The sequence below is a fragment of the Rattus norvegicus genome, chromosome 1, assembly GCF_036323735.1.
Source record: "Rattus norvegicus strain BN/NHsdMcwi chromosome 1, GRCr8, whole genome shotgun sequence".
In the NCBI taxonomy this organism is placed as follows: domain Eukaryota; kingdom Metazoa; phylum Chordata; class Mammalia; order Rodentia; family Muridae; genus Rattus; species Rattus norvegicus.
The window spans coordinates 211,327,853-211,352,215 of record NC_086019.1 but is presented as its reverse complement, the minus strand read 5'-3'; the positions used below and the strand labels follow the sequence as shown (position 1 = coordinate 211,352,215).

General features: G+C 45.9%; 2 protein-coding genes across 13 annotated transcripts in view; both read left to right on the top strand.

Annotated features, from left to right (window-relative positions):
* The window catches only part of Top6bl (TOP6B like initiator of meiotic double strand breaks), an 87,043-nt gene extending 66,800 nt beyond the window's left edge, over nucleotides 1-20,243 (top strand). The window contains exons 11-15 of the mRNA NM_001426986.1: nucleotides 1,008-1,129; nucleotides 5,137-5,247; nucleotides 9,560-9,658; nucleotides 18,768-18,846; nucleotides 19,791-20,243. Of these exons, the coding sequence (NP_001413915.1) occupies nucleotides 1,008-1,129; nucleotides 5,137-5,247; nucleotides 9,560-9,658; nucleotides 18,768-18,846; nucleotides 19,791-20,140 (761 nt within the window). The 3' untranslated portion in view covers nucleotides 20,141-20,243. The remainder of the gene's footprint in view (nucleotides 1-1,007; nucleotides 1,130-5,136; nucleotides 5,248-9,559; nucleotides 9,659-18,767; nucleotides 18,847-19,790) is intronic.
* On the top strand, nucleotides 6,272-23,447 carry Rce1 (Ras converting CAAX endopeptidase 1). 12 transcript variants are annotated; one of them, XM_006230788.5, is made up of 8 exons: nucleotides 6,272-20,542; nucleotides 20,683-20,785; nucleotides 20,878-20,961; nucleotides 21,199-21,277; nucleotides 21,833-22,000; nucleotides 22,123-22,194; nucleotides 22,446-22,521; nucleotides 22,798-23,447. In XM_006230788.5, the coding sequence occupies exons 1-8, from the start codon at nucleotides 20,358-20,360 to the stop codon at nucleotides 23,048-23,050; spliced, it is 1,020 nt and encodes a 339-aa protein (XP_006230850.1). In that variant the 5' UTR covers nucleotides 6,272-20,357; the 3' UTR covers nucleotides 23,051-23,447. The 12 variants fall into 12 exon arrangements, 11 of the variants coding, with proteins under 11 accessions (XP_006230850.1, XP_038935311.1, XP_006230853.1 ...); XM_008760136.3 differs by having other exon boundaries at nucleotides 20,327-20,542; nucleotides 20,882-20,961; nucleotides 22,459-22,521; XM_039079401.2 differs by having other exon boundaries at nucleotides 20,327-20,542; nucleotides 20,882-20,961.
* Nucleotides 23,448-24,363: the final 916 nt, after the last annotated feature.

The window sequence follows — 24,363 nt, the reverse complement described above, 5'->3', positions numbered from 1 at the left end:
GTGTGTGTGTGTGTGAATGTTTTTTCTCTCTCTCTCTCTGTGTGTGTGTGTGTGTGTGTGTGTGTGTGTGAATGTTTTTCCTCTGTGTATGTATTTGTACCACATGGGTGCTTAGCATCCCTAGGCCAGAGACATAGAATGGGAGTCAGAATCACTGGAACTGGAGTTATAGATGCTGTGAGTCTCTCATGCGGGTGCTGAGAATCAAACCTGGTCCTCTGCAAAAGCAGTGGTCCTAACTACTGAGCCACTTCTCCAGCTCCACATGTCAGTCTCTGAGTAATGCTAAGCAAGGGTGACTATGGTTACCTCATGTGAGATTCCCCCAGTTTGCTTATTTTAATTAGTTTATTTTGAGACAGAATCTCACATGTCCCAGGCAGCCTCAAATGCACTGTTTAGCCGAGGATGCCCTTAAACTACTTATCCTCCTGCCTCCATCCACCAAGTACTGGATTACAGGTATGTGCTATGCCCGGTTTATGTGATGCTGGAGATCAAACCCTAGGTCTACTTACACACTAGGCAAGCACTCCAATTGAGCAGCCTCCCCAACCTTAACTCCATTTTAAATGGTCTTACATTAACAATTCCCAGAGTAATTCTTGTGTGTTTTAGCCTTTTCTTTACCACAGCACATAAGAAATGACACAGCGCTGACAACGGAGGCTCACTCAACAGATGTTCAAGTAGGAATAGAGGAGGGTTAGGCACTTCTGAGAGGCTTCCGTCTCCTTTGGAAGAGGATACCACTTTGGAAGACACCACTAACATTGTTCATACCATGAATTAAGCATTTGTTTCTTCAAAAGCAATGTAGCTCACTTAAATTTTCCTCAGCTTTTGCAAATGGGAATTGAGAGGGGCTATCTCTAAAAAGTAGTTATTTGTAGAGAGGTAATAGAAGTAGCTTCTTCCAGGAGGCATCACCCCCAGCCCCAGTCCTCACGAAGCATGTGAACAGTAGTCATCCTCACTCATGGGTCCTAGCATTCTTATCCTCTTAGGACTCCATACTTTGCTCACAACTCATCTCAGCACCATCCTCTCGGAGAGCCGCAGCACGGTACAAGACTCCATCCAGTCAGCTGTGGACCAGGTCTTGGAGCTGCACCACCAAGCTGCCAAGGTAATAAGAAATTGACAGCCTGGGCATGGAGAGTCCAGGGGTTTTGGACCCTCCTTTCCCTTGATACCTCTTCCTACTCTGCCTCTGCTGAGGTCCTAGCACTCCATCTGGACAACAGGGAGTCAGGCTTTCATTTAGGCTACAAGCCGCCAGTGTGTGCTCGAATAGCAACAGCACTAACACTAAACACCATGGCAACCCTACCGCTTCCTTTTTTGATTGATTGGTTTTTTTGTTTGTTTGTTTTTCAAGACAGGACTTCTCTGTGTATCCCTGGCTGTCCTAAAACTCATGCTATAGACCAGGCTGGCCTGGAACTCAGAGATCTACCTGCCTCTACCTCCCAAGTACTGAGGTTAAAGGCATTGGCCACCATCTCCTGGATGTACCTTTTCCTTATCTGTGCATCGAGATCCCACACATTCTCTGGAGCTGATGCTCCAATAAACATCGCTCTTTTCCCTCATTTTCCAAGTTCCTTCAGAATGTCACGCTTGCCCTGCCCAGAATGAGTTCTTTCAATCTGTGCGCTTTTGGTAATACATTTCTTAATTCCTGTGCCCCACCCTTGTAAAGAAAATAGACACATGAAGAGCAAAACTTAAAACTAGAAACAAAACCAACCAGCATGAAGTTGAGCTGGGTCTGGCAGTAGTCTGTGAGTAATCACAGCCCTTGGCAAGTTGAGGAGGATTACTGAAAGTTCTAGGAGAGCCTGAGTTGTAGAATGAGTTCCAGGCCAGCTTCGGCTAGAGTTGAGACCCTACACCTGCCACAAAATAAGGGGCCACTAAGATGACTCAGCAGGCAAAGCCCTCGCCATACTAGATTAGCCAACTGAATTTGATCCCAGGACCCACATAAAGATGGAGTGAGGGACCAATTTGTTATTCTTTAACCTCCACACATGCACTGTGACATGTGAAAACCCACACATACCGTGTACTCAATAAGTTTAACACAAAAATTTAAATATTTGCTTTATTTTGTTTTTTAAGATTTATTTTTAGAGCTGAAGAAATGGCTCCACAGTTAAGAGCACTGGCTGCTCTTCCAGAAGACCCAATTTGATTCCCACCACCCGCAAGGCAGCTCATGACTGTAACTCTAGTTCTAGGGGATCTGATGCCCTCTTCTGGCCTCTGCTGGCATACACATGGTACATAAATAATCCATGCAAAATGACCCATACACATAAAATAAAAATAAGCCAAAGCCCAGTATAGTGCCACATACCTTTAATTCTAGCCCTCAGGAAGTGGAGGCAAGTGAATCTCTGAAGTCAAGGCCAGCCTGGGCTATACAGTGAAACCCTGTCTCAATACATAGAAACAAACATACAAGCAAAATTGAACTTAAAAGTGTTGAAAAGCAGCTCCTACATCCAGGTAACTGAGGAAAGCATTGAGGTATGGCATAGGTGATTGGGGTAGTGCTAATAGCAGTCAGAGGAGTCATGGTCAGCACTGCTGATGGAACAAAACTTAGTATCTGGGGCCAACAAGATTGCCTGGCAAGAAACTCCGAACTCTCTGTAACTCTTAAAAAGCCAGCGAGATTCATAAGTGAAATTGGTCTGAAGTTCTCTTTCTTTGTTAGGTCTTTGTGTGGTTTAGGTATGAGTGTAATTGTGGCTTCATAGAATGAATTGGGTAGTGTTCCTTCTGTTTCTATTTTGTAGCATAGTTTGAAGAGTATTGGTATTAGGTCTTCTTTGAAGGTCTGATAGAATTCTGCACTAAACCCATCTGGTCCTGGGCTTTTTGGTTGGGAGACTTTTAATGTCTGTTTCTATTTCTTTGGGGGTTATGGGACTGTTTAGATGGTTTATCTGATCCTGATTTAACTTTGGTACCTGGTATCTGTCTAGAAAATTGTCCATTCCATCCAGATTTTCCAGTTTTGTTATGAGTAGAGGCTTTTGTAGTAGGTCTGATGATTTTTTGAATAGCGTTATTATATCTCCCTTTTCTCAACCAGACAGCCCCACCCCCAGAGCTCCTAGGGACTAAACCACCCACTAAAAAATACACATGGAGTGACACATGGCTCCAGCTGCATATGTAACAGAGGATGGACATCAATGGGAGGAGAAGCCCTTGTTCCTGTGAAGGCTTAATGCCCTAGTGTAGGGGAATGCCAGGGTGGGGAGGCAGGAGTGGTGGGTGGGTGGAGGAGCACCCTCTTAGAAGCAGGGGGAGGGAGTCTAGGATGGGGGGTTTCTGGAGGGTACATCAGGAAAGGGAATAACATTAAATGTAATGAACATGAAATGTAAATTAAAAATATCTAATAAATAAAAAGAGGCCAGTGAGAAAGAAAACAATAGAAAGTCATGCATACATATACACATACACATACACACACATACACACACACATACATACATACTCATACACATACACACACACATACACACACACACACACTGGCTGGGACCAACCACCTGTTTCGTCAATTTCACAAGTGCCCAAGCATACTTATATACTTGCATATATACCTACATATGTATGTACATACATACATAATACACATATATGCATGTTGTACATACACACATATACATATATACATTTGGTGAATGGAACAGAGCCAACAGCCACACTTTATTTTTTTCTCTCAAACTTTTTATACCTTTTTAGACAAAATTTCTTTATAAAATTACCTCATAGATAAATGTTACACAAAAGGAAAGACACAGATGGATGTCGATAGTAAGTTCAAAGCAGGGCTTCATACTATAAGCTCATTGTAAGTTCAAAGCAACAGTTTCACGTGGCCTCTTTTTATCACAGTGCACATGTGTGGCGTCATCCTTGGACCTGACCTAGAATGAATGTTTTTCCTTGATCACAAATCTGTCCCAAGCCTATTTCTCTTCTTAGTATAATTAATGAAAACTCGTAGTACTCCTTATTATGCAGCCTTTACTTACTGTTCTGTGAGGAGGGCACATTCTAGTCTGGATTCTAACTTTATTACATCTTTCTGGCAAAACAATTAAAACCATCTCCTTTAACTTTCTTCCTAAAATTATTTGACTCAAATCAGGAGTTCTATAAAGTCACCAATTCATCTAAACGGCATTAGTCCATGAAAGTCCATCTTCATATCGATCTGCAGGAAATTTGCCCAATAGGGTGGGCGTCACCCAGGAAGTAACCACACCAGGCTCTAGGCAGTGAGGGTCTCCCAGTGTCCACTCACACCAAGCCAAATAAATGAGGACTATGGCAAAGACAAACCTGAGGAAGCACATCAGTATCGAGAAGCAGTCCTGGGACGAAGTCTCTGGGGCTGTGCCCCACCAGAGTGCCTCCATCACAGCCACGCAAACTGGTGGGCCATCCCAGAAAACTCACTCGCTTGCCATCATCTTTCCTAAATAGCTTGTGCCATTAAAGTATTGTTAATGATGTGCTTGTGTGTGCAGGTACTCATAGAGGCCGCTGGAGCCAAGTGGCTGTGAGTTGCCTGAGAGATGCTTAACTGACCCTCTGCAAGAGCAGTCCTTGCTCATAACTGTGAGCCGTATCCAGCGCAAATGTGTGTTATTGTCTTGTTTGTTCGAGACACAGACTAACATGGTCTAAGCTTCATAATCTTAGTGGAGAATGACCTTGACCTTCTTTCTGATCCTCCTGCCTCCAGGGTTCTGGGATTACAGCCATGTGCTGCAACCTGGTTTACTGTGCTGGGGCTTGAGCCCAGGGCCTCATGAACGCTAGGCGAGCACTCTATCAACTGAGCTACATCCCAGTCCTTGCCCAGTGCTTACTGTCTGTCTTAGTATGTGTGTTGTTACGCCATCTCTTTGAAAGAGGAGAGTGTTTTGAGTTGTAAAACAACAGAAATCACTGTCGTGTCATTATCTTACTACGTATTATTACTTATTATTATTATTGGTGGTGGGTGGCACTGTTGAGCTTGGCCTTGATGAGAGTCTTCAGCCTTTGGCATCCTCAGAGCCAGTACTTGGTGACTAATATAGTTTCCCCTTACTCCAGACTCACCAGAGACTGCAGGCCTCCCTCTCTGTGGCTGTGACTTCCATCATGAGTGTGCTGACTGGAAGCACAAGCAGCAGCTTCAGGAAGACATGCCTCCAGGCTCTCGAGGTTAGAAGATCGGGGGTGGGGTCAACAGGTGAAGCTAAGGTGCTCTGTAACAGGCTTCCAGCATAACACACAGTGCTGGATACTTCCAGTGTGAGCCTACTTAGTACCAGGTTTGAGTGTTTTCAGAAGTATTTGTTGGGGCTAGAGAGGTGGCTCAGCAGTTAAGAATTGCTCTCCCAGAAGTTCAATGCCCAGCTCCCACGTGGCAGCTAATTACCATTTGTAACTCCAGTTCCAGGGATCTGACACCTTCTTCTGACCTCTCAAGGCACCAAGCATGCTTGTGGTTCACAGACATATGTGCAAGCAAAGCACCCATATGCAATGAGCTGGGTGTAGTGGCACAAGCCCTTAGCCCCAGCACTGGGGAGGCAGAGGCAAGCAGATCAAGAGTTCAAGGCCAGCCTGGTCTACAGAGTGAGTTCCAGGACAGCCAAGGCTACACAGAGAAACCCTGTCTCAGAAAAACGGAAAAGATTTGTTGAAGAATAACTATATATATATATATATATATATATATATAATTTTTATAAATGAGAAAAGTTACTTAAGAGTTACACTTTCTTTAGGTTACATACACAACTTTCTGAGAGAGAACTAGAATTAAATCTGTGATTCCCAGTTCCTTGAAGAAAGCCTCTCTATTCCATGGTGACAAATAAACTAAAAATAAGTGAGCAGATGCAGCACCATGTTTATGTGACAAAATGGAGTGAAGGACATAAATTGGAATCGAGTTGGGGGCAGTTGTGGACTTGTTTACTTGCTATAAGGAATTAGGCCTATATTTAACTTCTCTGAAACTTGTTTAAAGGTTGAGGGAAAATATGAGGTCCTCATAGGTTGGGGGCTGAACATATACCACAGTCTGAATGTTTGTATCATTCCCAACATTGTATGTTGAAATCCTAGCTCTCAAAATTGTGTTCTTGGCTACAATACCAGGTTCAAGATACTCGTAGGTTTTTGGAGCTGCCAAGATATCTCAGGTAAAGGCGAGGTACCCTGGAGCCCATAAAACACACACACACACACACACACACACACACACACACACACACGGGGTGGGGAAGGGGGAGAGGGAGAGGGAGAGGGGGTGATCTCTCTATGTAGTCCTCACCTGTCCTGGAACTCACTATGGAGACCAGGCTGGTCTTGAACTCACAGATATCTTCCTGCCTCTGTATCACAAGTGCTGGGATTAAGTGTGTGTGCCCTAAAGGTAACCTTTAAGAGTGTTAGGTAGCGCTCTTCATCTGGCTGTTCCGTTCTCTGAGAGATGAGACGAATGGGGTTGTATCAGGGTCCCAGACCTGAGCAGGGTCTAAGACCTTAGCACAACTGGTTCCATGATGCAGCACCATTCAGGCTACAAAACTCAGCACATAGACAGCACCACCTGCCAAAACTAAAACAAAGACCTAATCCATCAAAGTCCATAGCTCTGGGAAAGTCTCTTAATGTATTAATCTTGGTTTTTTGCATCTGTAGTTCTGCTTCTGGCTAACTGCTCTTGTTAACTGAAGTATGTCAACTCAGGACCTCATTTTTTTTATTCACCCAGAGAAAGGCATGGGCTACACTGAGGTCCTGAACCCCAGGCAGTCACCAGCTGGCTAATAATGGCTTTTTATTGGCTTGAACCCATATCTGAGCAGTCTTCTCTAGAGAATATCCCACGAAGGATTAGTTCCTAATTAAGTGGCCTCATGAGCTGCTAAGATAATAGCAGGTAGAGTTGCTGACAACCTGACTGTGACCATTGGTAGCTACACGATGGACAGAGAAAACAGACTTGCACAGATTGTGCTGTCCTCTACTGTCAAGAACCCACTCAGTAGGGGTTGGGGATTTCGCTCAGCGGTAGAGCGCTTGCCTAGCAAGTGCAAGGCCCTGGGTTCGGTCCCCAGCTCCAAAAAACAAAAACAAAAACAGAAACAAAAAAACAAAAAAAACCCAAAAAACAGTAAATTAGAACAAAATGTGTCTCCAGAGAAAGCCTTGACCCTTCTGTAATATGAGGACACAGAAAAAGATTGGAAAAGATGCTGAAGAGGGCCCTTACCAGAACTTACCTGTGCTGGCATGTGATCTTGGGTTCTAATATTGTTGTGTGAAAATATTCCGACAAAAGCAACTTAAGGGAGAAGGGTTTATTTCCACTCAATTCATCTTGAGAGTCAGGGCAGCAAGAGTTTGAAGCAGCTGATCATGTTGCATTTGTAGTCATAATAACAGAGTATGCTCACTAGTGTTTGGTCAGCTTGACAGAAGTCAGAGTCACTAGAGAGAAGGTAACCTCAATTGAGAAAGTGGTCAGCTTAGTAGGCTAGCCTGTGGGGTATCTTCTTGATTAATGGTTGATGTCGTAAGATGGCACTATTCTTGGGCAGGTGGTATATAAATAGCCAACTGAACGAGCCATGTGGCTTCTGCCTCAGTTTCTGCCTTCAGATCCCTGCCTTGAGTTCCTGCCCTGGCTTCTCTCAATGATGGACTATCACCTGAGATTTGAGAGATGAAGTAAACCCTTTCCTCCACAAGTTGCTTTTGATCATGGTGTTTTACCACAGCAACAGAACTCTAAGACACAGAACAGTGCACACATCGTGCCAGCGCACTGCTCCATCCTCCATTTTAGACAGTTCATGATCCGCCCGGAGACCAGTTCCACCCACAGTTAAGAAGGGTCTTCTCACATCAGTTAATGTGGTCGAAATAACCATCAACTGGTGATTCTAAATGTTGTCAGGATGACAGTTAACATTAACCATCTAATCTCAGATATCTAAAACTGTCACAAATACATGTGTAGCATTTGTACACCTCTTAGTCCATGAACGTGTATTGTGGTGGCTGAAGAGACCAAGACTGTGAAAACAGGTTATGCATGATGGGTTCTCAGTGCATGTTAGTCTCCATTCTTCCTTTGGAGTCATATGGCAACCAGTGGGATTGCCAGTAGACTACAGACATTGCCAGTAGATCACAGATTCCCTGTTTGTTGCTCTCTCTTTTCTTTTTCCTTTTTTTCCTGAGACAATATTTCCATGTTCTGGAACTCTGTATAGGGGAAGCTGGTCTGGAGCTCACAGAGCACCACTTGTCTCTGCCTCCCGTGTCTGGCTGTTGCTTCATCTTTATGTACTTTTTCCTTAAAAGATAATATGTCACATAAAAAAACTTAAATACTAATTCCTACTACTATAATTTTATAGTAGTCATATGGTAACCAGTTTTCACATCTCATATTATATAGTCGAAACCAGGGAATTATATTTTTTGTATATAAAATGGAATTTTACCAATTTCAACAAGGATAGAATTTGCTTTTGTTAATAAATAGTGTACTTTATTACTTAGTCTAATTTAGTAATTCATTCTCCTAATGTTGGGCATTTACCTTGGTAACTTACTGCTGTATGTAAATAGTACTCCAATTAATACTTTATGTGACATCTTGTATTGTCTAAAATTGTCTCCTAGAAAAAAGTGCTTAAATAGCACAAAAACCTTGCCTTTATAAGTCTGGTCTTCACCTTCGTGCATGTGCATGATGGGATAGGAAGATGTGGCCTGGCTTTTGTACTACCTGATCTTGAGTGGGTCACTTCTTTTTGAATTTCAATTTCTCATCTATAAAATTAATATGTTGGAGCTGGAGAAATGGCTGAGCTGTTGTAAGAGAATGTACTGCTCTTTCTGAGGACCCACGTTTAGTTCCATGAACCCACGTCAAGTAGCTCACAATCCACTCAAGGGATTAATGCCTCCAGGAACCTGCACACGCACAGCTTACAAACTGTGCCAACACACACCTAAAGACAGACCTTCTTCTAAATCAGTGCATGGTTTTAGCTGGTTCCTCTTGTCCTTTACCTGATACCCACAGTTCTGTACTAGGCATCGAAGGCTGAGCCCATTTTCCCTGGATATAGCCTATGTTCTCTGGTTCTCTTCCCTCCAGAAGGCTTGTCTGACATTGCCTACCTCTTCCTCCACCTCACTGGCTCAATGGAGTGACTGCTTTCTCAGTCATCTCAAGGAAGAGAGTCTTTTCAACCCAGTCATGAGACAGAGGGACCTCTGCAGTATTCATCTGCTGTAGACAAAGATCTTGGTAGAAGAATCTTGCTTAGGTGGGAAGACATGGATTTCATATACCAAGTATCTATCTCAGGCCCTTCTCTGTCTCACAAGCTCCCAGAGACATAACTGAATACAGTCAAGAATTCACATTTCTTACCTCTACAGCATTTCTCCTTCGGTTTCCATTGAGTTCAGCACCTCCTGTTTTTTTCATCTATTGTAGGCAGTTGACACACAGGAATTTAGTGCCAAACTGCACAGAATATTTTATGATATCACCCAGCACCAATTTCTGAACCACTGCTCATGTGACACAGAGCAGGTAAGTGTAATGATAATATTAGTGTTTTCCAGGAATTCCCGCATTTTGGTGTGAGAACCCTTAATTCAGGGTGGATGAGCACAAAAGCTTCAGCTCTATGGCTGGCCTTTCAGCAGGGAGGCCTGTGCTAGAGATGCAGCACAGAGCCAAGTGCTGTGTAGACGGATGGCAAGTCACGGGGTTCCATCCCTGCCACTGAGTCGTTGCTGAATCATTACAGACTAGATTTAACAGTTCTGAGTTTGGGGTTCTACATCAGTAAAGTAATAACAATGTGTCCGTAAAATTACTGTTGCAAAGTTTATGTCTAATAAAATCTACCTTTAGTAGTTTGCCTTCAGGGTGCTGGAGGTCCAGAGCTGTCCATTGAAGTTTCTACTCTCAAGGAGGAGAGAGAACTTTAGCACCTTTGGTGGCGGTGTCCTAAGAGGGAGACCTAGCTAGAACATGTTGTGTTATCTTCAGGCCCAGGTGTAGCTGACAGGAAACTGTCCAACTGAAGCCCACCTCTCTGGCTCCCCTCCCTCTCTGCACCCACCTCTCTGGCTTCCCTCCCTCTCTGCACCCACCTCTCTGGCTCATTCTCCTTTCCTCCCTCCCCTTTTGACTTTTCACAACAGTTTTTTTTTTCTTCATAGCCAACGCTGTCATGAACTCAAACATCTGCCTGCCTCTGTCTCCTGAGTGCTAGGATTAAAGGCATGAGCCATATGCCTTGCTCTGGTTCTCTTGACTTTTTTTTTTTTTTTTTTGGTTCTTTTTTTCGGAGCTGGGGACCGAACCCAGGGCCTTGCGCTTCCTAGGCAAGCGCTCTACTCCTGAGCTAAATCCCCAGCCCCTCTCTTGACTTTTTTAAAAACTAAAGCATGGGTCTAATAAACAATGAGATTTAAATCATTACACCACTGTTTCTAAGAGAAAGGGAGGGGGAGTGAGAAATCAAGGTGGGATTTAACATTAGCGTATGGAATAACCATTTCTGAGAAATGTAAAACAAAACATGTATTTTCTTAAGAACAGGGTCTTACTCTATAGTCTTGGCTGGCTTGGAATTCTCATGTAGACCAGGCTGGTTTATGATTCATAGAGATCTCTGTCTGACTCTGCTTCTGGAGTGCTGGGATTAAAGGTGTACCAATGGTTCAAAACATTTTTTTTATCAAACCAAATGATTACCCCAAAATACTGTCTAGAGAAAGTGTTCAGGTCATCAGACAAGGAAAGGGAATCCAGGCAAGGCTTAGAGGTCTGCCTATAAACAATGGGGCTGCAAGCCCAGGGGAATTACTTAAGTCCATTTGGCATTGCTATGACAAAATATGTGAGAATGGGTACCTTATTTGGCTCAAAACTCTGGTAGTTAGAGAACCTGGACAGCATGACGCTGGCATCTAATGAGAAAGGGAGCAAGAGAGAGGGGAGAGGTGAGGTTCTTAGCTCCTGTGAGGGTCAAATGCATTCCACACCAGCAATAGTAAAATGCAGATGTCATGAATTATAACAATAATATAGTTGTTATTTTTAAGACTTATTTTTATCCTCTGTACACTACATGCATTCTGTAGCCCACAGAGGCTAGAAGACAGCTTCAGATCCTCTGAAACTGGAGTTACAGATGGTTGTGACCCTCCATGTGGATGCTGGGAATCAAATCTGATCCTCTACAAAGGCAACACTAGCTGTTAACCACTGAGCTATCTCTCCAGCTCCCTAAAGGTGATCTATTTCAACTCTGCCATGCAAATTATTCTATTAAAGGTATTTGATCTCAGCAACCCAGATACCAAATAAAAGAAAGACAGCTGGGCATAGTGGTTGGTGCCCAGCTACACTCAAGCTACATGGGAAGCTGAGGGAGGAAAACTCAAGTTCAAGACCTGACTGAGCTATATAGTGATACTTCTCAAACAAAGGAAAAGGGAGAAGCCCAGGCTGCAGCTCAACAATAGAGTGCTTGTCCAGCTTGTGTGAGGCCAAAGAGACAGAAACTAGATAAAGAGGGAACTGGAGAGAATCGTCACTGGTTAAGGGCAATGGCTGATCTTGGGTTCGATTCCCAGCAACCACTTGGTGCCTCACAACTATCTGTCACTCCAGTTCCAAGGGATCTGACACCCTCTTCTGGCCTCCATAAGCACTGCACATACGTGATGATGCACAACATGCACTATTACAAAATAAACAATTAGAATGAAATTGGAATTGAAAAGTTACTGTACAGTGTGAAAGAATCCTACTTTAACTGAGAGCCTTGGGTTCTGGAACAGAATCTCATTTCAGCACGAAAACAAAGAAAAGAAAAGACGAGCTGGAGAGATGCTCAGTGGATAAAGTGCTTGCTGCATTAGGATCTGAATTCTGTTTTCTGTGGGGTGTTTGTTTGTTAGTCTGTTTGTTCATTTTCAGGACAGTTTCTCTGTAGCCCTGGCTGTCCTGGAACTTGCTGTGTAGACCAGGCTGGTCTTGAACTCAAGAGATCTACCTGCCTTTGTCTCTGCCTCCCAAGTGCTGCGATTAAAGGCTTGCGCCACCACCAGCACGACCCAGCTGACTCTGAATTGTGATTCCCATCACTCACATAAAAAAATGGGTGCAGTTGTATGTCTGCAGCCTCACTGCCGAGGCAGACACAGTAGTCCCCAGGGACTTCCTGGTCAGGTATTCTAACTGAAAGGACAAACTTCAGGTTCAGTGAGAGATGACGATGATGGTGATGGTGGTGATGATGGTGATGATAAAAATAAGGTGGAGAATAATAGAGGAACAGATTTGCTGGCCTACACACACACACACACACACACACACACACACGCATATATGCACTCATGCACATGTACACACAGGAAAATATGCACCATATTAATTCAAACTAGAACTAGATTGGTGATATCAGCATCAGACAAGTAGATTTTAGAGTGAAAAATACTATGTGGAAAAATACTATGGGGTCATTTCCGGGCCAGCGAGATGCTCCGGGGTGAAGGTTCTTGCTGTGAAAGGTTGGAGACCTGAGTTTGGTTCTTAGAGCCCATGTAAAAAGACATAGTGGTAGTGGGTATCTTTAATCTCAGCACTTCTGTGGCAAGATGAGAGGTAAAGACAGAAGAATCAGGTAGGAGCTTGCATATCAGCTAGCCTTGAGTAGGACACAGCACAGCAGAAGGCAAAAGAGACCCTGCGTGTGTGGAAAGAGAAAACTGACCCCACAGGGTAGTCGTCCATCCTCCAACATACGTGTGCTCACACTCACACACCACATACACATTAATACATAATACAAATAGAGAGGCTCATTTCATACTAACGAAATCAGTTGGCCACGAGACACATCAGTGACCCATCACAATTTAAAATCATAACTAAAATCCACTTAATACACTTAGGTAACTGAATATCATAGCCTAGCCTAGCTTAAATGTGTTCAGACATAATAGCTTCTATCTTGGAAAAACTATCTAAACACAAAAGCCAATTTTATCCAACAGTTCGTGGGCTATACTGAATGCTATTCTGAAAGTGGGGGGTAAGGGGAAGCCAGGCAGGGTAGGAGCATGCCTTTACTCCCAGAGGTGGCAGGCAGATCTCTTGAGTTTGAAGCCAGCCTGGTTTACAAAGCAAGTTTCAGGATAGCCATGGCTACACAGAGAAACATTGTCTTGAAAACTAAAACAAAAAAGGAGGGGGAACCCACAAAGTTAATTTGAATGTACTTCCCCACCATTGTGGAGCCAAGAATCCACGCTAAACCATCATAACCCAGAGACTGTCCATTCTCTCAATAATTGATGGGATGGCTAGACAGGAAGTCAGTAAGTCTTTACAAGTTTTTAACAGTGTTATCAATCAATTTGATCTCATGATGTTCATGAAAACACTTTGTCTAACCATGTAAGGATACAGTTCCTTTCATACACACATGATACATTCAGCAGGATAGAGCATATCCAACCATTAGATATTTCTTTTTTTCTTTTTTCGGAGCTGGGGACCAAACCCAGGGCCTTGCGATTGCTAGGCAAGCGCTCTACCACTGAGCTAAATCCCCAACCCCCATTAGGTATTTCTATATCAGAACAGTGCATATTCTAGCCATTGGATATCTTAGTATCAGAACAGACTACATTCCCAGACATTAGATATCTCTCAATGTAAACTTATTTTATAAACATACAAATTTATGTTTAAAATGTTAATTTCATCTACTTGTGTGGAGGTCAGGGGACAGCTTGGTAGGAGCTGTTCCTCATCCCCCCGTGTGTGTTCCAGGGCTCGAACTTGGGTAGTGAGGACTGGCAAATGCTTTCACTCGGTGAGTCATCTTGCTCTGAAGTACATAGTGTGTGTTGACGTTCACCTGTGACACTTGCTGTAGTCATATGTAGTACTCAGAGGGACAACCGGCAGGAGTCTGTCCTTTCCTACCAGGTGGGCTCAAGATAAGGAACTAAGGCTCTCAGGCTTGGTGACAAACACTTTACCCACTGGGCTTCTGAAGAATATTTTGACATTAATTACTAAAACAAGACTAGTGACAAGAAATCTCTGAGAGGTTCTGTAGTAGTCGGAAAATGAGGTAAAGCATGAAGTTAAAAGAGAAGTCAGAAACAATTTAATTAAATGAAATGCAAATTATCAGAATGTGTGGGCTGAAGCTAACCCTTATTGCCCAGAGGGAAGGACGGTCTCAGCACAACAGCCATGCCTGCAAAGCTCTCACAGACGAGAAGAGCAGGATGACAAACAGGAAATGAAGCACTGAAGGGCCAAGTGGAAATTAACAGGAAACAAGAATAAGGAAAAACCATGGAGACTAAAAGGTTTAGGACATTGATCATGTTAATAAAGGTGTAACCAGGTAAGCCAGAATAAAGAGAGGCATTTGTGCATGGTGCACAGCTGTAACCCTAGTACTCAGAGGGGTGAGGCAGGAGCATGAAGAGTCCGAAGCAGCCTAAGGTACACGGTGAATTCAAGACCAGACAGGGCTGCATAGCAAGAATGCTTGTCTTAGGCTTTTTTCCTTTTTTTTTTTTCCTTTTTTTTTAACTATAAGATGCCACTATCACAGGTAGTGTCTGTGAGTTCGAGGCTAGCCTGGTCTACAGAGTGAGTTCCAAGATACACAGGATCTTGAAAATCTAAAACCAATTATATATAAAATAACCTCAGAATATATATTGGTACAGACGCACGTGTGTGTGTGTGTGTGTGTGTGTGTGTGTGTGTGTGTGTGTATCAGAGATTAAAAATGTGACATCTGATATTTTTTAAATTACTCATCAGAAGGCCACATTTGGCAGTACATTTGACAAATGATGAAAGGGGTAATTTACTAAAGTAAATACCCTTGTGACACATAACCCTGTATCTATGGAAGAAACTGGATTTCTAGTTTAAAAATAAGTACAGGCCACTGCTAAAGTTCTTTACAGAACTCTTAAAATTCAGTGAGTGAGCACACACTCAGCAAAAATGCTTATACAGAACCCAGAACCCACAAATAAATGCACTCATTAGTCATGGTATAAAAATTCAAATAAAAACCGTAGGTATTGGGAACAGAAAGACCAATGGGCATGGTGGCGTGGGCCTGTAGCCCCGGCTCTGGCAGCTGAGGTAGAAGATCATTTAGCCCAGGCCCAACCTGGGCAACATGAGGAAACTCCATCTCCAAGACGGAGTGGGGTGGATAAGAGTCCTTTGGAAGTCACCTTGACAGGCTTTGGGGGGGGTGTTACACACACACACACACACACACACACACACACCCCTATCTGGCCTAGCTACCCCACTGTATCACACAGACTAGTGCATTTGTGTTCAGTCTCCCTTGTGTATTTGTTGGGACTCCAATCTTATATCAAGAGCTTTGTGGGTAAGCAGGTTGATCATCTATCCGATGATACTGTTCAGCAACAGAGGGAATGAACTATTGATTCACATGTGACCTCTTGGAGCTGGGGTTACAGGTGGTTGTGAGACTCTGGAAACCAAACTCCTGCCCTCTCCAAGAGCTGCAAATACTCTTAGCTGCTGTGCTGTCTTTCCAGCCCCTCAACTGTCTCTGTCCACTCACCTCCTAATTTTAATGTTTTCTGAAAGACCAGGACCTTCAGGACAGCGTGTGCACTTGTTCTCCCCTTTGTACCTCTTTCTACCTGATTGGAGGGGTGCGGGTGCTCAGGCAGAACAACCCACAAGGCAGAGCCTGTCAAGGCTCCCTCCACAACTTCTGTCATACCTGTGTGCAGCCCTCACTGTAAAACCTCACTGGTCTTCTCCCAGTTGGAGAGCTAATGGCCTCACCTCAAGCAAGCAAAGCTTATAAACACTGTATTAGTTTCCTAGAGATGCCGTAAGGTATTACCAGGAACTTAGTGACTTAAAAACATCATTCTGTCATAGTTCTGGAGTCTAGAAGTTCAAAATCAAGGGGTGAGCAAGCTTGTGTTTCCTTTCGATGCACTGGGAGAAAATCCATTCCATCTCTCTGCTTTCCTAGTTTGTGGCTTACATAACTCCAGTTTCTAACCCCATCTTCGCCTAGCCTTTCCCTACCCAACTGTTTCCTAGATTTAGGAGGGCCCACCCTGCATCGTACTTGCAGGCTGGTCCTATCTCTGAATCCTTAATTATATCTGCAAAGACCCCTTCCCAATTAATCTCACATTCACAGGCTCTTGGTGTTAGGGTGTGGACAAACTGGAAGGGGTCCAGTCCAATTCACTCCAGCTAGGAACATCTTGAGGGCACAGCATGAGCCATCATTAGAACCCAGGAAGACCCCTCAGCTTCTAGGTGTTTCTGCTTCTGAAGATCCTTTGGTGGACCTCTCTGACATCCCAGTGGTGTCTGAAAGAATCGATCTGACCTCGGTACCCTTTGGCTCTGGTGGTGGCTCATAGCCTCAGGGCCACTCATAGCCCACTTAACATGGCAGATGGCTAGTGAACTTCAGGGAGGATGCTGAAAGAAAGGAGTATTTACAGAATTCCTAATCTGTATTTCCATTTCAGTCTCAACAGAAATGTGCCTAATTAGGTCATTATCTTCCATCTTATAAATAAGGTTAACTGTGAGACTTAAACCTGGCTGGTTAAAGTTACAGGGCTAGTAACCGGCAGGGCTTCAAAGCCTGATACATTTTGCCTTTGTAGGACTGAGTGGCAAGAGTGCATAGATCACTGTCATTATTCCATTGATTAGCTGCCACTTTGTTAACTCATTGGTGGCACAATAGTGCCACCCAGTGGCTCCAGCTACAAACTACATGATCAAGGCAATAGGTCAAATTCTTTTTTTTTTCCTTTTACTTTGTTTCCATGGTAACTAGCCAACTCACCCGATATAGAACTAACCCATCTATAGTTTAAGGAGAAATGGGCAGTTCTCTAAGGAAAGGCTTGGTTTCCTAGGATGCAGATGAGAATTGAATGCTCCACAGTGTTAAATCCAAGGAGTTGTATCCTGAGGACTGGGCTGTCTCTCTGGGGGCCAGAGAGATACCAACAGGTATGCAAAATTCACAGTGCTATCCATCTCAAGTGGGTCACCCCTCTAAGACCAGTTTCTAAAAGGAAAAAGACATGTCTGTTACACAAGATTTTTTCCTAGGCCAGAGTGAACTGAAACTGCAGTTTTTTGAGGGTGATTTTTGCCCCTGTGTGTTCCTCAGAATGTAATTACTTAGAAGTTGGAACTTCAATTAATAAGCAGTATAGCTCAGGTCTGGTGGTGCACACTTAGAGGTGTGTGCCTCTGAGATTTTGGGTATCTTGGGGGAGACTGTGGGATCCCCTCAGAAATGACAATAACTGTAACTGCAAAGCTTCTGTAACAAAAATTTGTAATGAGGATGCCAGATAGCTCTCACGATTAATCCCAGCACTTGGGAGACAGGCCAACCTGACCTGTACAGTGAGTTCCAGGACAGCCAGAGCTGTATCGTCAAACTGTCTTAAAGGGGAAAAGAAAAGCAGTGTATCATAGAATGCACTGCACTGTGGTGTAGTTCTTACGTAAGACTTCCCTTTGAAAGTGTCAACTCCATGCTTTTAAGGACAGTCACTGTGCTGGATGCTCCTCCCACCAGACTCCAGAGGTCTCCATTACACTGAAAACAAGCACTGTGCCTACTTAACTGCACATAACCCAGCTTCCCTTCCCCCAAAGCCCCCTTCTATTGTCTTACTTTCCCCTTCCCCCTGGTGTTCTTTAGACATTACAGGGGGAGGGGGGGGTTACTGCTTGAGACAGGGTCTCACTGTGTATCTGAAAATGGCCTTTATTCCCCTATGTGGCTGAGGATGATCCTGAACTCCTGCTCATTCTGCCTCCCTCTCCCGAGTGATGGGATTACGTGTGCTACTATGCTGTTTATGTAGTGCTGGAGTGTGCACCTGCAGCTCTCATGCACTTTTTGAGCAATGCAAGCACTGCTTTCATTTTTTTTGAAGATGTATTCTAACTATGTATAAAGAGGACAGATTGTCAGACATTAAAGGTCAGCTCTGGGATACATGAGACCCTGTCCCAAGGATTTTTACTTTAAAATAAGACATGGCCAGACATTGTGGTGTGTGCCTTTAATCCTAGCACTCAGGAGGCAAGGTGAGGAATATCTCTGCAAGTTCAAGCCCAGCCTGGTCTACATTACATATTGAGTTCCAGACAGCCAGGACTAACTAAAAAGGGACTGGAGAAATGGCTGTGTGTAAGAGGGGCCATGCTGCTATTGGTTTGGTTCCCAGTAATCACACCAAGAAGCTTGTAAAAGTGTAACTCCAATTACAGGGGATCTGACCACCTCTCTTGTAGACATGTAATTCACACAGTTACTCAGATATACATAATAAATCTTGAGTAGAAAGATGGAAATAAACACATAAAATGATGAATAGTGCCATGCTTCAGAGCCCGAGGTTCGGGGGAGAACAGAGAGATATGCTGGGACAGAAGGGGGGTGCTTTGAAAGTTGGGGGCCAAGTAGAGACTGATGAGTTAGGAGAATGAGGGAGTTCCAGGTGAAGAACGTCCCTATAAACCAAACCACATGTCTCACTAAGACACAGACTTCTGAAAATTCACTTGGACTTTCTAATTGTTAAAGCACCTGACTCCAGAGAAAAAGATTTCAGCCCAGAACACCAAAGACCAGCACAAGAATATTGGTCTAGAGTTCCCTGCAGGTAAGTCTCTAGCTTTTGGGGTAAGTCCTGGACTGAAACCAGAGAAATAAAATTCATGGTCTGGAGTGATCCAACTATCCCATTCCACTTCAGCCATGGGGACTGAGGGTCTTGGAGGAGCAGTAGCAGCCCTACTGTAAAGCTGCATGACAGGAGAAAGATGTGCGTTGTACTTAATATGAGCACATTAGCTTTTCCAGAGACAGGTGACTCACTGATATCCCCAGGGCCCTGCCAGGAGGAACCAGCCAAGGCAAGACTGTAAATTTGCCCCTGAGGGGTTGGGGGTGTAGCTCAGTGAGAGTCTTGACTATCAATACCCTGAGTTTGATCCTTCTTCCTGTTTGTTCTTCCGCAAGTTATTACAGATAAGCTAATGGTGGTTCCCAACCTTCCTGATGCTGCCACCCTTTAAATACAGTGCCTCATGTTGTGGTGGTCCCCAACCATAAAATTATCTTCATTGCTACTTAACTGTAATTTTGCCACTGTTATGAACCATAATGTAAGCATCTGATACGCAACCCACAGTTGAAAACCACTGAGCTACAACATGTTCATGAGTGTCTGATCCCAGCACTTGGCTGGAAGAAGCAAGATGATCAGTTTAAGTCTCCCCTGAGTTTCATGAGAGTCTGTCTAAACAACAACAAAAAGCTGCCTCTGTAGCAACTGCCTAGAACAATTCCAGACAGAGACTTAGTTGCTTATTGCCCGAAGGAAAGCTTGGTTTCAGAGAGTAACTTGGCATATATATCACCCAGTCTGTGTGGAAAGTTAGATGCCCTCTATCGTGGGCGCGCTAAGGAAGGTCAGGCACTGAAATGTTTTCATCTGGAAGGATGGAGGGGGAGGGTTAAATTAGAACTATGCCCCTGCCCCAACAGTCTCCGTAGCATTGGCAATCTTCCGGAGCAATATGAAATGGGCTTGTTTTCTCCTAGAATCTAGCGGGCAAGCAGAAAACAAGAGGCTCAAGAGGAGCAGCCCCAACCAGGGCAGGGAAGAATCGCGAACTCTGGGCCCAGCCAGGGACCTGAGCCCGCCAGAATCCGTCACGCGCGACTGCGATCCTACCGAGGCCTCCCTCACTGCTAGAGGATCACAGACCCAAGTGGCCAACGACGGAGTTCAGGCGGCAGACGCAGCGAGCCCTCTGGGCGGCCTGGAGGTACCGCAGGGAGCACAGGGCGGGTGCGGGCCTAAGCTACCGCCGCCGGGCCCTCACCACCGCCTCCGCTGCTCCCGCAGGACTTGTGGCTACAGGAGGTCTCCAACCTGTCCGAGTGGCTGAGTCCGGGACACAGGTCCTAAGCGCCCGCTCCTGAGACTCACAGCAAGGCAAGGAAGCCCGGGACGCGTGTGTTATATATTTCAATAAAGCTGCTCCAAGCACACAGTGTCAACTACAGTGCAAGGGGAGGAGCGTCCGGAGGACCGGACAACTCGCGCCGCCGCCTGACGTCACCCGCGCCGTCGCGTCACTGCTGCGCGCCACGGGTCTGGGCGTGATGGCGGCGCTGGGCGGGGACGGGCTGCGTTTACTGTCGGTATCGCGGCCAGAGCGGCAGCCCGAGTCAGCCGCGTTGAGCAGCCCGGGCCCAGGGCTGTGCTGCTGGGTGTCTGTGTTCTCCTGCTTCAGCCTCGCCTGCTCCTACGTGGGCAGCCTCTACGTGTGGAAGAGCGAGCTGCCCAGGTGCGGGGGATGCGCGCGCGGACGGAATCCGCGCCCTCGTGAGGCGGGGCTGCGGGCGGAGCCTGGGCTGGACGGGGGTGGGGCTGCGTTGGCAAATGGTTGCTACAGGCCCCCCCGGAACTTATTGTCCCTTTTCTTAGGGACCACCCCGCTGTTATCAAGCGGCGTTTCACCAGTGTCCTGGTAGTATCGAGCTTGTCCCCACTTTGCGTGCTGCTCTGGAGGGAACTCACTGGCATCCAGGTGCGAAGGAGGCGGGGCACAGGGCAACTAGGGAAAGAATCCAGATTTTTGTGGGAGGGAACATCACTGATACCCCCTTTCCTGTGGCTCAGCCAGGCACATCACTGCTTACCTTGATGGGCTTCAGGCTGGAGGGCATTTTTCCAGCAGCTCTGCTGCCCCTGCTGCTAACTATGGTGAGTCCTGCTTTAGTTTTCCTACTCTGTTGTCACTAGTGTAATGGCATGTCCGTCTTGTGTCCAGTTTTTGGCAGATGGCAGACAGGAATTATGATGTGGCCCTTGAGCCCCTGGTGTGCATGGCTGAGAAATCCTAGAGCTCAGGAAACCTGAGGTCTCATGAGGGTGACCAAGGGCGCAGGTGTGAGCAAGGTCACTGGATAACGGCTTTCGTTTGATGTTTTTCTCCCCCAGATCCTTTTCCTGGGTCCACTGATGCAGCTCTGTATGGATTGCCCGTGTGACCTGACAGATGGGCTGAAGGTTGTCCTGGGTGAGTCTTCAAGACTGAGCAAAAGGTAGGCACAGGCAGTCCAGAACACTGGGGAAAGGAGTCAGTGAGATGGTGTGATCTGGACTGAAGAGGTGAGATGTCACCTCTCAGGATGTGTTTCCTCATCAGTAAAATGGATTATATTGCTGGGTACCCTGTAAGTTTATGATACTCATGGAGGCCTTTCTAGACTCAAAACAGTACTTGATTGGTTAAATTTGGGTTCCTCTGGAATTGACTGACTTCCTCCTCTACTGCCGCTTTCCCTCACTACTGTCAGTCATCTCAAGACATTGTAATTCGGTCTGATAAGGCTTGTTCCCTTCCCCATTCTGATTCTCAGGATTTCCCAAACTGAGTTTGGTCAGAGTAAATCTGTGGGAGAGGGGGGTTGGGGATTTAGCTCAGTGGTAGAGCGCTTGCCTAGCAACCGCAAGGCCCTGGGTTCGGTCCCCAGCTCCGAAAAAAAGAAAAAGAAAAAAAAATCTGTGGGAGAGGGTCCTAGGGGTCTCTAGTAACTAGGCACTCATTGCTTATCCTGAATATTTATTCTAGCCCCTCGTTCTTGGGCCCGCCGCCTCACAGACATGCGCTGGCTACGAAACCAAGTTATAGCACCCTTGACAGAGGAGCTGGTGTTCCGGGCTTGTATGCTGCCCATGCTAGCACCATGCACAGGTCTGGGCCCTGCTGTGTTCACCTGCCCACTGTTTTTTGGAGTCGGTGAGTCTAACCTGTCCAGCAACAATGTTCCCAGCATGAAGGCTAAAAATGGGGCTTTGGGTGAGGGGGACAGCTAGGTAGAAAGCCAGAGGAATATGATGTGGTTTTCACCTTCCTCCCAGCCCATTTTCACCACATTATTGAGCAGCTGCGCTTCCGCCAAAGCAGTGTGGGAAGTATCTTCTTGTCTGCAGGTGAGGCCTGGAGAGCTGCCCAGGGACAGCCAAGGGTCGGGGTGTTAGGATACCCCTCACAGACACTCCTCAGAAAGGGTTGGAGACAGAACTATAAGTATTGGATGGGGCCCACTGATTATGGAAGGTGGGGTACAGAGAGCAGCCACAGATAACGGGCAGGCAGCCACTGCCAAGGGGAAAGGGTGGTCTCTGACTGTGGGGTGTGCAGTACTGGGGTAGGGTGGGCATGCAGGTGTGGTCACTCGCAGCCTCCGTCTCCAGCGTTCCAGTTCTCCTACACCGCTGTCTTCGGTGCTTATACGGCTTTCCTCTTCATCCGCACAGGTTGGTCCTCGGCCTTTCATGGGTCTCCAGGGGCCCACAGATGTGGGTGGGAGAAGGGGGATACTGTGGACACAACTGTTTCTTCTACTACAGTTCTAGAGACAGGCTAAGCTTTTTAAGATCCGAGAGGTAGAAGCAGAGGTTATAACATGGGGGCAGACCAGTGTGTGGGGTAGGGGGTCATTGAGTTCCTGTTCAGGAGACAAGGGTCACTAACTTTAGAAGGGCTAATGGTGGTGGGGCTGCTTCACATGTTGCACCATCTCCCCTCTCCAGGACACCTGATAGGGCCGGTTCTCTGCCACTCCTTCTGCAACTACATGGGCTTCCCTGCTGTGTGTGCAGCCCTGGAGCATCCACAGAAGTGGCCACTGCTGGCGGGCTATGCCCTTGGTGTGGGACTCTTCCTGCTTCTGCTTCAACCCCTGACAGACCCCAAGCTCTATGGCAGCCTTCCTCTTTGTATGCTTTTGGAACGAACGGGGGCCTCAGAGACCCTACTGTGCTCCTGACCATCACTCTTGTGTGAACTCTGATGGGCTCTCCAGCCCCTTCTTATCAATACTGCGAGAGAGGGGCTGGCTGGGGTCCCCGAGATCTCAGGAATTTTTGTAGGGGATTGAAGCCAGAGCTAGTTGAATCCCAGGGACCAAGAGAAAGGAGCAGATATCCAAAGGGTGCAGCCCCTCGTGATGGGGCGGATGAGCAGCAACTGGAAGTGAGGGGACAAGGGCAAATCCTAGGAGCTGTGCACTCCCTCTTTGGATTGATGCTTCTCTAGCTCCTTTGCGTCTCCCCTTCTCCCTTGAAAAGCTGCTGGGGTGGGTTTATTTATCAAACCCCTCCTCCCAACTTCCCAGGGTTTTCTCATTGTCTTTTTGCATCAAGACTTTGTATTGGGATATTAAAGAGATTTAACTTGGGTAGCATGGTCTTAGATCTTTGGCACTCTGTACTCCGACTTTGGTAAGGACCCAAGGCCACATTTGGAGTATGTACACTGTCCTAACTACCTGGGCAGTTAAGCCTGGTAAGCAGGTCCCAACAGTAGAGGACAGGAAGGGGCCCCTAGCTGCTAAGGCTGAGCTCTGGCGGTTGGGTTAGCAGGGGCCAGGTGGAAGCCCATCTCACTGTGGGGCCTGCACACAGTTACCTAGGCCAGGGACACCTATAGCTTTGGCCCCAGCGATGGAGCTTCCAGCCTGTGCCCCGTAAGCTGGTGGAGGGTGGTAGAGGGTGTTGGAAGGTGGTCCCAGGGCCTCGTTCTACACAAGGACATGGGTCCAAAACCCAAGGGGAAGCTTCTCTCTCAGAGGTAGAGGCTTCTGGTTCTATATGGACTGCTACCCTCTGCCTCACCCAGTCCCTGGAGGAACCCAGGACAAAGGTCACAGCCCTGAAAGTAGCAAGGACTCTACCAAGTAACTTCACTCTTACCTGCTCACCACACTTCTAGAACGGTTTGTTTTCCTTTGCCTTTTGAAAAATGTGACTATCCTCTTAAGTCTCCTACATTTAAGGCTGTTCTGAAACCTGCTCCCTGAAGCTGGTCAGTGAGCAAATGGACATGTGTCATTTACTAGTGACACTACCCCCAAGGTTAGCTGTGACATAACTCACGAGGTTATAACAAAGTATCATAGTCATACACTGCCTCCCTGGGAACTCTTGTCTCCTCACCTGTGTGGAAGCTGGTGGTTGAGAGGTGAGGGGCCGGTACGCAGTGGCCTGCTCTAACAAGTCTCCTGAGAACACTAGGCAGACAGGCTTGTGGGTGTCTACTTTACCGAGCTCTAGAGAGTTTAAAGAAAAAAAAGCAGATCTGACCTAGATCCCATGAGA